The sequence below is a fragment of the Lampris incognitus genome, chromosome 2 (assembly GCF_029633865.1).
Source record: "Lampris incognitus isolate fLamInc1 chromosome 2, fLamInc1.hap2, whole genome shotgun sequence".
Taxonomy (NCBI): Eukaryota; Metazoa; Chordata; class Actinopteri; order Lampriformes; family Lampridae; genus Lampris; species Lampris incognitus.
Window position 1 is genome coordinate 12,357,588 of NC_079212.1, and position 15,322 is coordinate 12,372,909.

At 43.7% G+C, this 15,322-nt stretch overlaps 1 protein-coding gene across 1 annotated transcript; it reads left to right on the forward strand.

The window, feature by feature from the left end:
- The first annotated feature begins 695 nt into the window (after window positions 1-695).
- Window positions 696-15,176, forward strand: LOC130107301 (glutathione hydrolase 7). Its single transcript, XM_056273833.1, has 16 exons — window positions 696-868; window positions 1,211-1,639; window positions 1,832-2,058; window positions 2,172-2,323; window positions 2,450-2,567; window positions 2,654-2,721; window positions 3,316-3,389; window positions 3,580-3,773; window positions 5,570-5,657; window positions 5,857-5,984; window positions 6,086-6,174; window positions 6,293-6,445; window positions 6,555-6,672; window positions 12,440-12,577; window positions 12,742-12,841; window positions 13,169-15,176. Exons 2-16 carry the CDS (start codon window positions 1,420-1,422, stop codon window positions 13,342-13,344), a joined length of 2,043 nt encoding a protein of 680 aa, XP_056129808.1. The 5' UTR covers window positions 696-868; window positions 1,211-1,419; the 3' UTR covers window positions 13,345-15,176.
- Window positions 15,177-15,322: the final 146 nt, after the last annotated feature.

Consider the following 15,322-nt stretch of genomic DNA (forward strand, 5'->3'; position numbering starts at 1 on the left):
ATAACTGCCCCTCTCAGTGTCTCTGTACATTTCAGTGAGAAAATCGTGGGAGACTGCCCAAATTAAATGTTCTCTCCCCTTTTTGCCCGTTTTTAAAGACTTTTACCAGGGAAAAAGGCTGTATAAAGAATACAATACAAACGGAAACACTCAAACTATACAATTCACCAAATATAAATGGCAAACTACGAAATGCTCGAACTGAGAAAAGTGAAACTTGGGTGCCTTCGACAGCTCGAGGGTTTTGTTTGTTTGTGTCTGACACAAAATCGATGTTAAGTTTCAAAGAAAAATATGAATATTCTTGCATTAGTTTGTTTTTTTGTTTTTGCCAATCTCACCGGCAGTAACCTGGAATTTCATTTCAGTTAAGATTAATAACGAATAGCATGTCTGGGGGGGTGTGATTGGTCATTTCGATTTACTCCCAAATAAAATGTCCCAAACGTCTATTCATTCATTCATTCATTCATTCATTCATTCATTCATTTATTTATTTTATTTATTTCCCCTCGTCGCTTTTGTGGGCTGCGCGGTCACGACGTCACGGCGCTCGGTTACCGTACCTGCGCCTGCGCTCTGCTCGGCGCCTCGCAGATGTCCTTTACGCGCGACGCCGGATGGGCGCCACCGTGTATAACACATATGTCTACGGGCGCAACGAATACGCGCAAGCGGGTTTGACGACGCGGGGGCGGAGTTTGCGCAGTAGGCGTGTGGCGACTTTTACTCCGTGACGTCACGGCCGTGCAGGAGCCCGTGTCTCCGGCCGAAGGAGACGCCGACACCTGTTCCCAACGTACGTGGGTACCCGCCGGCGATGATAGACGTTTGAACACCCGGCCCCCTCCCAACTCACCCCGGGGTGGTAAGTAGATCTAAATCAACGCACGCCGTCTCTCGCGATATGAAGGCGTGGGTAAGGTGTAAACGGAAAGCTGCGTCAATTGGCCGCCGAGCTGCGTTTAAACGGACGGACGAGTCGTGCGCCTGAAATTGAAACAGTTATAGAGAATGGTCGTGTTTTAGGTTTTAATACCAAGTACACCTCACGAACACGTGTCACCGTCGACAGTGTTCGTCTTCAGGGGCCGGCTCATACGGGGCCAGAATCGAAAACACGACCGTACCGAGGGCCTCGCACTACCATTCACCCGTCGGAGAGATTTGTTGCCCAAACTGGCCTTTCCTGTTCGCACCTTCTCTGCAGGTGTCACCGACGAATAGCTCGAAAAACGCTTCATCATCCCGGAGGCAACTCAGCGACGCCTTCCAGCCGGGGGTAACCACCAATTAGCAGCAAGCGCGTGCCGCGCCATCGTCCCTGCAAAAAAACAAAAAAAATGGAAATTCTTGCGTTGCTGTATTACCAGTGAGATCAATAATCGATTGCTGGACAGCGGGACCCGGAGAGCAGCCATGTACAGCCCCGCTAATGAAAACGTAGCAGGGTATCCCAGCGGGCCCATGGCGGATAAAGATGCCAATCAAGAGACAACGCTGGGAAGCGTCTATTCGCCAGTGGACTACATGAGCATCACCAGCTTCCCAAGACTGCCAGAGGACGACGGGCTTTCGGGGGAGAACACCCTGAAGTCTCGCAAAGACGACGATCACTTTTTGAGCGAGCAAGATACGGGTACGTAACAGTTGGGGTGGGTTGATGTAAGCTGTTTGATAATGTTTTTAACAGCTGTCTAAGCTGCAAGGCTTTCTCTGACCGTACATAGCACAGGTGTAAGGCAGCAGCTTGGATGGATGGATGGATGGATGGATGGATGGATGGACCGCTATAATTTTATCCTACACCTTTTTGATTTACCCAAACCAGACCCAGATCTGTTTCTAAAGTCGGCTCGCCTGCAGCGTCTCCCCTCCTCTGCCTCTGACCTGGCCAGCCATGACATATCACCCCTGCGGGAGACCAACAGAGACCCCTTAGCAGATGACTGTGCCTGCCAGCGAGATGGACTGACGGTCATCATTACAGCCTGTCTTACCTTCGCCACCGGAGTCACTGTAGCTCTCATCATGCAGATCTACTTTGGAGACCCACAGGTGTGTGCGTTATTGAATGTGGATGTGTCTGTCTGTTCAGCGACCTGCACACCCCTCAAAAACGTGTGTGTTGTTGATTTAATATGAAATTTCTTCCTTCATCCTGTTTTAAGATCTTCAACCAGGGAGCAGTGGTGACTGACGTGGCCCAGTGTACATCTTTGGGCTTTGAGGTTTTGGGGAAGCAGGGCTCCAGTGTTGATGCTGCCATCGCCGCCTCCCTCTGTCTAGGCATTGTTCATCCTCATACCTCTGGTATTGGGGGGTGAGTGTTAAGAACCGCATCGATATGTTTTCACTAGGACTGCCCCCTAGGTTCTTGCATTAAATATGTAACGCAAATAAATAAATTCAATAAAAAGCCAACGTAAGACTATAATATGTGATACAGAGGGGGCGTGATGCTGGTGCATGACATCCGTAAGAACGAGACCAGAGTAATCGACTTCAGAGAGACAGCACCATCTGCCATACATGAGGAGATGCTGCATTCAAACCTCTATCTCAATGTAAGCTATTGTTTGTAATATATTCTTGAATAACGCCTGTCTGAGTCAGAAGAGAACATGTAATTTCTCTCACGGTTGCGTTCTAGCCTGGCCTTCTGGTTGGAGTACCAGGCATGCTCAGTGGGATGCATCAGGCACATCAGCTCTATGGCAGGTATTGTAACTGGCATTTTAATTCTTTACTTTGAAGTCTCTCATCATCTTTACATTCTATCATTCAGTCACTGATTTGTATGCCACGGGTCCTTTATTCGTTTGTTTCTTCCTTTCAATATTTCTTTCACATTCCATCTCCCTATTTTTAGAGATGGTATGCAAGTTGCAAAATAAGCAATATGCCATCAACAGTGCTGCCCCTATGCCAAGTGTAGTCCCAGAGAATCAGATTAGAAAGGACAGTCAGCCATAGTTCTTGTCAGCTTAACTAGAGACTGTACTTGTCTGTGTTCAGAACCAAAAGGTTGTATGAACTCGATTCTTGGTGAGGTTATCAGCAGCTGTTTTCACGGAGATTACAATGTTGGTTCCTTTTCCTGGTCAAAGCATCAAGCTGCAATTATTCTGGTACTGTGTAATTATGATGTACTGATGCCTTGTTTCCTAAGAGGATGATGTTAGGACTAACCGAACTGGTTGATTCATGCACAGAAGATACATGTTATGCTAATTTATGATTGTTACCACTGATTTCAGACATTTTAGAGATTTGTCAACCTTGTCAAACGTGCATTACTTTTGAATCCTTCAGAATGCCATGGAAAGATGTGGTTACAATGGCAGCGAATGTTGCCAGAAATGGGTTTAATGTTACTCATGACCTCGGTAAGTACAGCGAACTTTGGTATTGATTCGTTACTGATGAGAATGAATTGAATTCATTCTTCCCCTGCATTTAATAGATGGTTGCCTGGCATTGATGCCATTACCCCTGAACAACATGACATGCTAATATTAAGACAACTGATGTATTGTACATTATGTGATTTTATCTTTGCATCTGGTCTCTCCCTAGCTGAGGCTCTAGCTAAAGTTAAGGACCAGAATATGTCGGGGGCATTCCGAGATCTGTTCCTTCCCAACGGCCTGCCTGTTCTCTCCGGGTTGTTCACCCGACGTCTTGACTTGGCAACCATCTTGGATGCTGTCGCAGCAAATGGCATTGCAGAGTTCTACAGTGGAAACCTGTCGCAGGAAATGGCAGCTGCAGTAAGGAAGCAAGGCTTTGTCTCAACACCAACTTCGATTATAAATGTCCTTTTATAAATACAGGATAGCAACTGACAACCAGTCCCTGCTCTAGTTTCCAACTAGGGTTTGGACATTTTTTTCCCTAATATTAAGATATCAAGGATTCGTATTTGCAGTGTAATTTAGTCAAAATCATGTTTTAAGGCTTAAATTAGTTGAAAAACTGAAACGTGTGTCTCCTTTCTGGATGAAATGTTTTTGTTTTGTTTTTTAAAAAAAAACCTCAAGATTTTGTGCAAATAAGTTAGTATTAGCATTTCCTGCAGTATTTATTTTGGCAGGAGTTTTCAATTTACTTTAACATTTTCATTGGTTTTAGTCTCGTTTAAGTCATTTATTTTGGCTTAGTTTTAGTCCATGGAATTAAATGTCTAGTTTTAGTGACGGATGATTTTGTCACTGGGATACCATTTTTAAAGGTGGTCCCCCTCCCTCCCAACTATTAATTATTACCATTAGCAGTTGAAATGAGCTTGAATTGTGTCTAATTTGACTTTGAACATGGGCAAAAGGTATGCCAGCGTAATGTGAACAAGTTGGATAAAACAGAACAATACCTTGGAGCGGTGCTTGCCTGCACCCCCAAATTCTAGTTATATTTCATCAAGGGAAATTTGAGGTTTCGTCATAGGTTTTGTTTTCAAGAAGCTACTCATTAACGTTATCATTTCGTCATTGTCATGAAAGGGGGGGTCGTCACCGAGTACTTAATGTCAGTTTTTGTTCTTCTGCAATCAATCTGCCAATATTGCGGCCCTGCTGGTTGAACTGTGACATACGCATGCAGTCCCGAATGCCGTGTCAAGGTAAATTTGTTCACATGCACAAAAAGTATGAATGTTGTGCTCTCTACTGATCAGACAGAAATCTAATCCCAACCAACCCCTCCCTCTTTATTGTCTGTTCGTAATACACACTCGCACGCATTTTTCAAAGATGAGGGGCAGAGCACACTGTTGCTGGGGGGAGGGGTTACTCTTTAAGAGAAATATGGATGGTATGCAGAGTAAGACTTTTCAGTAATGGTAACTTAGAGAATTCTTCTGGTTTTACTGCCTCAAGGAAGAGGTTGTTTTTCTCCCCATTTATGTAACTTTACTTTAAATAAGTGCCTGTCTGGGCAGCACGGTGACAGTGGTTAGTGCGGTCTCCTCACAGCAAGAAGGTCCTGGGTTCGAGCCCCAGGGTAGTCCAACCTTGTGGGGGTTGTCGTCTGTGTGGAGTTTGCATGTTCTCTCTGTGCCTCTATGGGTTTCCTCTGGGTGCTCCAGTTTCTTCCCACAGTCCAAAGACATGCAGGTCAGAGGAATTGGCCATACTAAATTGTCCCTAGGTGTGAATGTGTGTGTGTGTGTGTGTGTGTGTGTGTGTGTGTTGGCCCTGTGATGGACTGGCAGTCTGTCCAGGGTGTCTCCCCACCCGCCGCCCAATGACTGCTGGGATAGGCTGCAGCATCCCCGTGACCCTGAGCAGGATAAGCAGTTTGGATAATGGACGGATGGGAAGTGCCTGTCTCAGTGAGAAGTTTGCTGCTTTTGTCCATAATGCTAGTTAGGTGTTGAATTTCAACCCCACCCCTTCACATAACCAAGGATTTTTTCTTTTTCTTTTTTTATAAAACCTACTAACAGTTGAATCAAAACTCTGATTTGCACATGTTTTTGGTAACGTTTACATCCCCTCCAAGAGTTTTGAAATGAAAATGAGGAGGACTAATTGTCATGTAAAGCTGAACACCATGCATTTTTGAATAGGTGCGAGCAACAGGGGGAGTACTGTCGGAAGAAGACTTTGGGAATTACAGCACAGTCTTACAGCAGCCAGCAGAGATCATCTATCAAGGCAAATACTAGTTCAAATACTATTCACATCAGCTATAATGGGGAACTATAGTGTATTTTTTTATGAATATACAAAATACTTAGGCACTTCCATGACCCTATGTCACAAAATGATTGGCAATCTTCAAATAATAGCAAAAACATTCCTTTCAAAACACATTGCATGGTCTTGTTCATGATTTGTTGTTTTTCTTGTGCAGGGTACCACGTAATGGCAGCCCCAGCCCCACATGCTGGTGTTGCCTTGATCACAGCTCTCAACATCCTGGAAGGCTTCAACATCACCAATCAGGTGCCCAGGAACAGCACCTACCACTGGATTGCAGAGGTACTTATACTAAATCTACCCGTGTTTGTCCACACTGCATTCATTTGTGTGGCTTTAACTTTCATTAATGCTGAAATGTTCTTTTTGTCGGACACTTTCAGTCGATAAAGATAGCATTGGCCTTGGCTAGTGGACTGGGAGACCCTATGTATGAAGCTTCTGTTTCAGAGGTAGTTGCTCAGATGCTGAGGTAGGTTCTGTTCTAATGTCTGTAAACGTTCAATGTTTAAATTCATACAAATACATCAAGGCATTTACTCAGAGCTTTGTGTTTTGTTTTGGGGTTTTTTTAAATTCCTATCTCCCAGTAAGTCCCAGGCTTCTTTGCTTCGCCAAATGATCAGTGACTCTCAGGCATTTGCTGTTGGTCATTATACTCCATCCTTTGCCTTGGAAGAGGGTGCAGCAGCTAGTCAGGTCATGGTCATGGGGCCAGATGACTTCATGGTGTCAATTATGAGGTACAGGGTCCTACAGTGTCATTCATTATCTATTTAGGAGAAATCCAGTACAAGTTGGGTGTATTGGAGCTACTTTTAAAATCTTTTAATATCTTTTGCCTGTTTTTAGCTCCCTAAATAAACCATTTGGCAGTGGGATAGTCACTCCATCAGGAATCCTTTTGAACAGTCAGATCCTGGACTTCTCTTGGCCTAATAAAACGCGGAGCTCCTCTCCATCTAATCCGGTAATAGTACTTTTCATTTGTATCTTTACTTTTGCATTGAATTTTACTCAGATATTTAAAAAAAACGGACCTAAATTTGTTATCCTGAAGATCATATTTTTTGTAGTAAACGCAGTGCTATTTTGAGCACTTCTATTTCCAGAGATCCATTCAAAGTAGAACAGCTGCCAATGCTGTTATGCCACCACCTTTCCCACCAGTTCATTTTATGATGTCTAATGGTAAAGGTCTTTTACAAGCTTGCTCGTATCTAATTTCTAGCCACAGCAATTCACTTTTTCAAACTCGCAGCTACCTGACACCCTCCATATTTGGCTGCTACGCTGGTGACGTAAAACGCTATGGGCCATATCATTTCTCTGGGGGAGTTCAGTCCTCCGGTAGCTATTGAAATGAACCAACAACAAAAGCATTCATTATTTGTACATTTGGGAATCGGCTATTGTAAATATGCTAATGATGGAAACTATCAACAAAAAAAAAAGTTTTTTGCATGTAAATCTTCAGGAATACAACTTCGGGATTTAACGAGCCAGTTTTCTATTTTAGGCAATTTGATGTCAGTCCTGAGAGTACATTGAACTTGTCCGTTAAGTGTTGTGAATATTGCTGAATATTTTTCAGTACTTGGATTTACAAGCCATTTTGGGCCGAGTTCCACCCAGTTAATTTTTAATTCATGAGCCAGTGTTCCCATTGGTTGAACAACGCTCCATGCACTGAGAGGACAAAAGTAAAGAAACTGCTGTAAAATGTCTGCTGGTTCCAAACATCCAGATGGTGTTGAGTGCAATTAAGTGAAAACGCAATGCTAATCTGTTCATTCTCAAAACAGTCTTGTTATGTGAAATGAGGATAATTAAGCAGTGGAATATGCTACTTGGACATACAATACTGGCCCAGCCAGCAAAAAAAAAAAAAAAAAAAAAAATATGCCTTTGAGTGTTTCCCTTTACCAGTCATAGTGCCAGCGTTCAAAGTTCTGGCTCTCACCTCCACACTCCTACCCTTCCACCTCTTTCGCTGCCTCTGCACATGCTTTCACCCTCTCCTTCTCCTTCGCCCAACAGTGGCGCAGTTTCCACTGGCACCCTGCTGGCTAACAGTACCGGTGGTGGTCATTCGTAACCTGGGCCTCGACTGATCCAGTGTGGAAATCTGATTTATGATCCACATATTTGATTTGGCAAAGGTTTTATGACGGATGCCCTTCCTGATGCAACCCTCCCCATTTATCTGGGCTTGGGACCAGCACTACGAATGCACTGGCTTGTGTATCCTCAGTGGCTGGGGTTTATATATATATATATATATATATATATATATATATATATATATATATATATATATATACACTCACCGGCCACTTTATTAGGCACACCTGTCCAACTACTCGTTAACGCAAATTTCTAATCAGCCAATCACATGGCAGCATCTCAATGCAGTTAGGCATGTAGACATGGTCAAGACGATCTGCTGCAGTTCAAACCGAGCATCAGAATGGGGAAGAAAGGTGATTTAAGTGACTTTGAACGTGGCATGGTTGTTGGGGCCAGACGGGCTGGTCTGAGTATTTCAGAAACTGCTGATCTACTGGGATTTTCACGCACAACCATCTCTAGGGTTTACAGAGAATGATCCGAAAAAGAGAAAATATCCAGTGAGCGGCAGTTCTGTGGGCGAAAATGCCTTGTTGATGCCAGAGGTCAGAGGAGAATGGCCGGACTGGTTCGAGCTGATAGAAAGGCAACAGTAACTCAAATAACCCCTCATTACAACCGAGGTATGCAGAAGAGCATCTCTGAACGCACAACACGTCGAACCTTGAGGCAGATGGGCTACAGCAGCAGAAGACCACACCGGGTGCCACTCCTGTCAGCTAAGAACAGGAAACTGAGGCTACAATTCGCACAGGCTCACCAAAATTGGACAATAGAAGATTGGAAAAACGTTGCCTGGTCTGATGAGTCTCGATTTCTGCTGCGACATTCGGATGGTAGGGTCAGAATTTGGCGTCAACAACATGAAAGCATGGATCCATCCTGCCTTGTATCAACGGTTCAGGCTGGTGGTGGTGGTGGTGTAATGGTGTGGGGGATATTTTCTTGGCACACTTTGGGCCCCTTAGTACCAATTGAGCATCGTGTCAATGCCACAGCCTACCTGAGTATTGTTGCTGACCATGTCCATCCCTTTATGACCACAGTGTTCCCATCTTCTGATGGCTACTTCCAGGAGGATAACGCGCCATGTCATAAAGCTCGAATCATCTCAGACTGGTTTCTTGAACATGACAATGAGTTCACTGTACTCAAATGGCCTCCACAGTCACCAGATCTCAATCCAATAGAGCACCTTTGGGATGTGGTGGACGGGGATATTCGCATCATGGATGTGCAGCCGACAAATCTGCAGCAACTGCGTGATGCTATCATGTCAATATGGACCAAACTCTCTGAGGAATGTTTCCAGTACCTTGTTGAATCTATGCCACGAAGGATTAAGGCAGTTCTGAAGGCAAAAGGGGATCCAACCCGGTACTAGCAAGGTGTACCTAATAAAGTGGCCAGTGAGTGTATATATATATATATATATATATATATATATATATATATATATATATATATCAATAAGCCAAAACATTAAAACGACCTACCTAATATTGTGTTAGGTCCCCCTTGTACCACCAATGCAGCTCTGACCCATCGAGGCATGGACTCCAAAAGACCTCTAAAGGTATCCTCTGGTATTTGGCACCAAGATATTAGCTACAGATCTTTTAAGTCCTGTAAGTTGCGAGGTAGGGCCTACATGGATCAGACTTGTTTTTCCAGCACATCCCACAATTGTTTGATTGGATGGAAATTTGGGAAATTTGGAGGCCAAGGCAACACCTTGAACTCTTTGCCATGTTCCTCAAACCATTCCTGAACCATTTTTGCAGTGTGGCAGGGCACATTATCCTGCTGAAAGAAGCCACTGCCATCAGGGAAAACCATTGCCATGAAGGAGTGTACTTGGTTTACAGTAATGTTTAGGTAGGTGGTACATGTCAAAGTAACATCCACATGAATACCAGGACCCAAGGTTTCCCAGCAGAATATTGCCCAGAGTATCACACTGCCTCCTCCGCTCGCCTTCTTCCCATCCTGGTGCCATCTCTTCCGCCGGTAAATGACACACAGGCACCCAGCCATCCCATGGTGTAAAAGAAAATGTGATTCATCAGACCAGGCCACCTTTATCCATTGCTCCGTGGTCCAGTTCTGATGCTCACATGCCTATTGTAGGAGCTTTCAGTGGTGGACAGGGGTCATCATGGGCACTCATACTGGTCTATGGCTATGCAGGCCCATACGCAGCAAGCTGCAATGCAAAGTGTGTTCTGAAACCTGTCTATCATAGCCAGAATTAACTTTTTCAGCAATTTAAGCTACAGTAGCTCTTCTGTGGGATTGGGCCGGATGGGCTAGCCCTCACTCCCCATGCATCACTGAGCCTTGGCGCCCATGACCCTGTCGCCAGTTCACCAGTTGTCCTTCCTTGGACAACTTTTGGTGGATACTGACCACTGCATACCAGAAACACCCCACAAGACCTGTCGTTTTTGAAGATGCTCTGACCCAGTCATCTAGCCATCACAGTTAAGCCCTTGTCAAAGTCACTCAAACTCAAGTCACTCAAATGTAGGGCACGCTTGCCCATTTTTCCTGCTTCCAACACATCAGACTTCAAGAACTAACTGTTCACTTGCTGTCTAACATATCCCACCCCTTGACAGGTGCCATTGTAACAATATAATCAATAATATTCACTCACCTGTCAGTGTTTTTTAATGTTTTGGCTGATCGGCGTGTGCATGTATATATCTATATCTATAGATATATCTATATCTATAGATATATCTATATATATATATATGTGTGTGTGTATATATATATATATATGTATATATATATATATATGTATATATATGTATATATATATATATATATATATGTATATAGGGGGCATCTGGGTAGTGTAGCGGTCTATTCCATTGCCTACCAACATGGGGATCGCCAGTTCGAATCCCCGTGTTACCTCCAGCTTGGTCGGATGTCCCTGCAGACACAGTTGGCCATGTCTGCGGGCTGCAGGTGGGAAGCTGATGTGTGTCCTGGTCGCTGCACTAGCGCCTCCTCTGGTCAGTCAGGGTGACTGTTCGGGGGGAGGGGGAACTGAGGGGGGATAGCGTGATCCTCCCACGCGCTACGTCCCCCTGGCGGAACTCCTGACTGTCAGGTGAAAAGAAGCGGCCGGCGACTCCATATGTATCGGAGGAGGCATGTGGTAGTCTGCAGCCCTCCTCGGACTGGCAGAGGGGGTGGAGCAGAGCTCGGGACGGCTCAGAAGAGTGGGGTAATTGGCTGGGTACAACTGGGGAGAAAAAGGGGGGGGATCCACAAAAAAAAGTATAGATAGAGATATATACCTATATACCCGGCTATATATATATCCCCATATTATATATATATATATATATATATATATATATATATATATATACACATAGAGAGAGAGAGAGAGAGAGAGAGAGAGAGAGAGATATCCCTGCGACCCTGAGATCAGGATAAGCGGTTTGGATAATGGATGGATGGTATATAGATAGATAGCTACTTACTCACTGTGTGCTTGCTGATGGTTCCATGATTTTTGGATTTGCTCCTTTTACTGAGAAATAATTTCCCAAGAAGCTCTGCTTGGGTACTGCCCCTTGTTTTCAAAGTAGTCATCAGAGAAATGTGCTGAGCAGACTCGAACATGAACATTTGCTTGGTCAGGGACTTCGCTGTTGAAAATAAAAACTCAGGCTATTTCTTTCTTTCAATCTGCGTCATTGGGAAGGAAGTATAGAGATTTGGTTTCCCCACAGTTAGGAACACAAGTCCAATGTGCCATCTTAAAGTTTTTCTTTAACACGGGTCCGCGGTGGCGTAGCGGTCTAAGCATCGGCTTGGTGTCGATGCGGTTGCCCACTGGGGACTGGGGTTCGCGCCCCGGTCTCGTCAGATCCGACTATGGCCGGACTCGATGAAGCAGCAATCATTGGCAACGCTGTCTTCGGGAGGGGGGGCGGAGTCGGCTTGTGTTCGTCATGTGAATGCGTCTCTGTGTGTGTCGGAAAAACAGTGGTTCGGCTTGGATTCGCCTTGTCACGAAAGTGGGGAGGCGCTTTCCTTCGAGACTGCCGGCCGGAGAGATGCAGTTGGCGAACGCATGCAATACGAGGGTGGGTGTTTGAATTAAAAAAAATAGGGATCAATTGGCCACTAAATTGGGGGAAAAAAGGGAAAAATCAGAAATAAATAAATTTTTAAAAAAATAAAAATAAAAAATAAAAAAGTTTTTCTTTAACTATCACTTTCTATCGTCTACTTGTTTTGAGATATCGCACTTAATGAAGACAAAGTTTTGGTGGGCTGTCACCAAAACAGAGGGCCGGTTTAATGTAAATATGAGGTTAAAAATGGCTGGGTGTATTGAAACGAGTTGCCATATGATGACACACGGAAGGGGAATACAAAGCGGCTTGTAAAACAGGGAATTGCCCTTGTTCTTACGTTTAATTTAAAACCAACCTAATGCACAAAATCCTTCTTTTTCATCATTCCTGTGTGAAAACCTAGAAAAGTGCTTTAGAGCAAGATTGTCTCTTTATGCACATGATAATTCTCAGCGGCATCTTGGCTTGCAAAAGAGTAAAATTAATGTTCTCCATCTTTAGCATAATAACGTCCAGCCTGGGAAGAGGCCCATGTCTTTCCTGATGCCGACAGCAGTGAGACCCTCGGTGGGGCTGTGTGGCACCTATGTGGCCTTGGGCTCCTCCAACGGGGAAAGAGCCCTCAGTGGGATCACACAGGTGAATTACTGTATGAAATAAACCAATAAGTCTATAGCTGATTGTTCTTTAACAACAAGGGAAAAAAATACAGTATGTTATGTTCCTATTTTCCAGTTGAATTTAAATTTGCTGTATTTATCTGATATTGTTGTGTATGTCTTGTTGTGTGCTACGTCTTCCAGGTGCTGATGAATGTTCTGTCCTCCCGTAAAAACCTAAGTGACAGTTTAGCATATGGTAGACTTCACCCACAGCTGCAGCCCAACACCCTTCTGGTGGATTGTAAGTATTTTCTACGCAGCTGTACTACCTTTGACACGTAGCAATTATCCTTCGAGGTTCAAAAACCTTCAGATAGAGAGTGCCTCCGTAGCTGAATGGTTGCAGCACATGCCACATGGTCGCAACTGTCCAGCCGTTGAGCTTTGTTGTCTGCCTCTCTACTGTCGCTATCTAATAGAAAATGCCCCCCCCCCCAAAAAAAAAACCAAGGTGGCGGTGTCTACTGTTGACTGACATTCATCCAACTTGATATTGTTATTCCTTCTCCACTCTTACCACCAACCTCAGATATTTCACATCTCTCCTGTTGTGCTTACCCATCTCCAGCTGAGTTCCTAGAAGAAGATGTAGAACTGCTGCAGGCCAAAGGTCACAAGGTCGAGAGGAAAGAGGTTCTCTCATTGGTGGAAGGCACGCGGAGAACCAATGACCTCATCATTGGGGTGAAGGACCCACGCAGTGCTGACGCCTCAGCCCTCACTATGTCATTGAATGTGCCCTAGCCACCAGCCTCCTCTGGGAGAGAATGGGTGGAGGGAGACGAAGCGGTATGGCTCTGGGGAAACGGAAATGGAATTTTTTTTTTCCACTATCATTTCTTGACAGTAAAAAATTAGTAAGAATAATTTAACTGTTTGAGAAGGAAGAGGGCAGAAATTATGCTCAGAAGGCTGGATTGCCAGGTTACTAAACCGAAATTATGGATGAAAAATACTGTGATTTGACAAGAAAACACAGTAAGCACAATGATATGACAAATTACTTGTGCCAACAAGAAGTAAAGACACTAACAGAGATGGGCTTCTCAGATGTTTTACCCAAGCATGCGCACAACAACACTAGGCTCACACTCCTTAAGTATACCCCCACATCCTCCGTCCACTGTTCAGTCACAACAGAACAGATTTAAAAGGCATGTCGGTCCCCAGGGTAATGTCCGCATTTCTCTTGCCTGTATCACATTATATATATCGCATTAATTTACAACTGTAGTCACATTTACTATTGAGTCTGGTGTTCTGTGTCATAGGTGTGAACACTCCAGCTGTATTTGAAGAAAGCGGTAAATATTAGAGATTTAAGAAGGGCTTTAAGGAAGTCAAGACTGATATGTTTACGTTTGTTTTTTAGTCTCCTGCTAACAATAAGAAACCCCCTGGCATGCATGTATTAAAACACTCCGTGGAAGAATTATGAAAATGGCAGCTACCAGTGTTCTTGAACACTGAAGACTAAATGAATGAGGGGGTGCATCATGGTGATGCATCACGAGGGTGACTGTACAAATATGAGTTCTGCCAGTGCTTCAAATTTGTGCAAGAGCCCAATTTCTGTGCCAGGCTCTTGGATGTTCCGTGGCGAGGGATATAGACATGAAAGCAGTAGTGACTTTGAAAAATCGAGGCTGCATATTTCATACATCAGGCTCTTAATGCACCCAGCTCCTGTGATAAATGTTGCCCTTGTTCCAAATAGCACATAAAATCATGGAGAAGGAAAAAAAATAATCGCTACGGCAATTTGAGCTGTGGTCAAGCCATATAAGCGACAGACCCGAACTTGGCTATGCTGGACTTGAAATTACAGAAGTTGATTTACAGTACTCTCACGCTTTTATATCATGTCAGCTTATCTTGATGTTGTTTGGTACAATTATATTTGTTTTAATCTTTTCACTCTATTTTACAAACAATTGAGGGGTTTTCTTAAGTTAAAAGCTTTTATTCTTGGTTGCGAAATCAACGCATTTAAATAACTGAGATAATCTTGAGGTGTGGCATGATTGTTTTTCTTTCTAAGGTTGTAAACTTAACCTTTTTTTAGAAAGTGGGATACATGACTTCGAAACGAGTAGTGATCGTGTAAAGACGGCTGGGGTATGTTAGCTACTTTCATGGTCACATTTGTAGGCTATACTTTACATCCGCTGTTACAGCACAACAATTTGTTCAGGGCGTTTCAGAAATGGCTGCATCTTGTTTATTTTTTGTATGCCTTATAGTATAGTAATGATTGTTGTATTTGAGAGAGTATATTAAAGTGTCCAAATGCACCTACAACTTTTGTAAAGCATAAGAAAAAGGGATATGTAAAGGTCCAGAATGGACCATGCTGAATGACAGTTGTAAGTTAGCCTTTTTTCCTTTTTTTTTTTTTCATTTTACGACGTTATTAGTGCACTCTGTTTGGTGATGATTCTTGCCTTCACTGTAGATTATCTTGTCTCAAGGAATCTGCTTGCAAAGCAACTAACCTTTGACTTCGTGTGCATTATTTATTTTTGTGTCTGATTTTACCCGAGTTGAACACTGTACATAACCAAGAAATAAAATGTTTGCACACACATTAAGCTTGTAGAATGCATTAATTTCTCTTTCCTTTGACACTTGCATGTGGAACGACTAACCTGCTAGTGATATATAAGAGAAGTGGCGTGCCCCTAAGGTTGTCTAGCAATAGTTCTGAGTGGTTCCGTAGAAG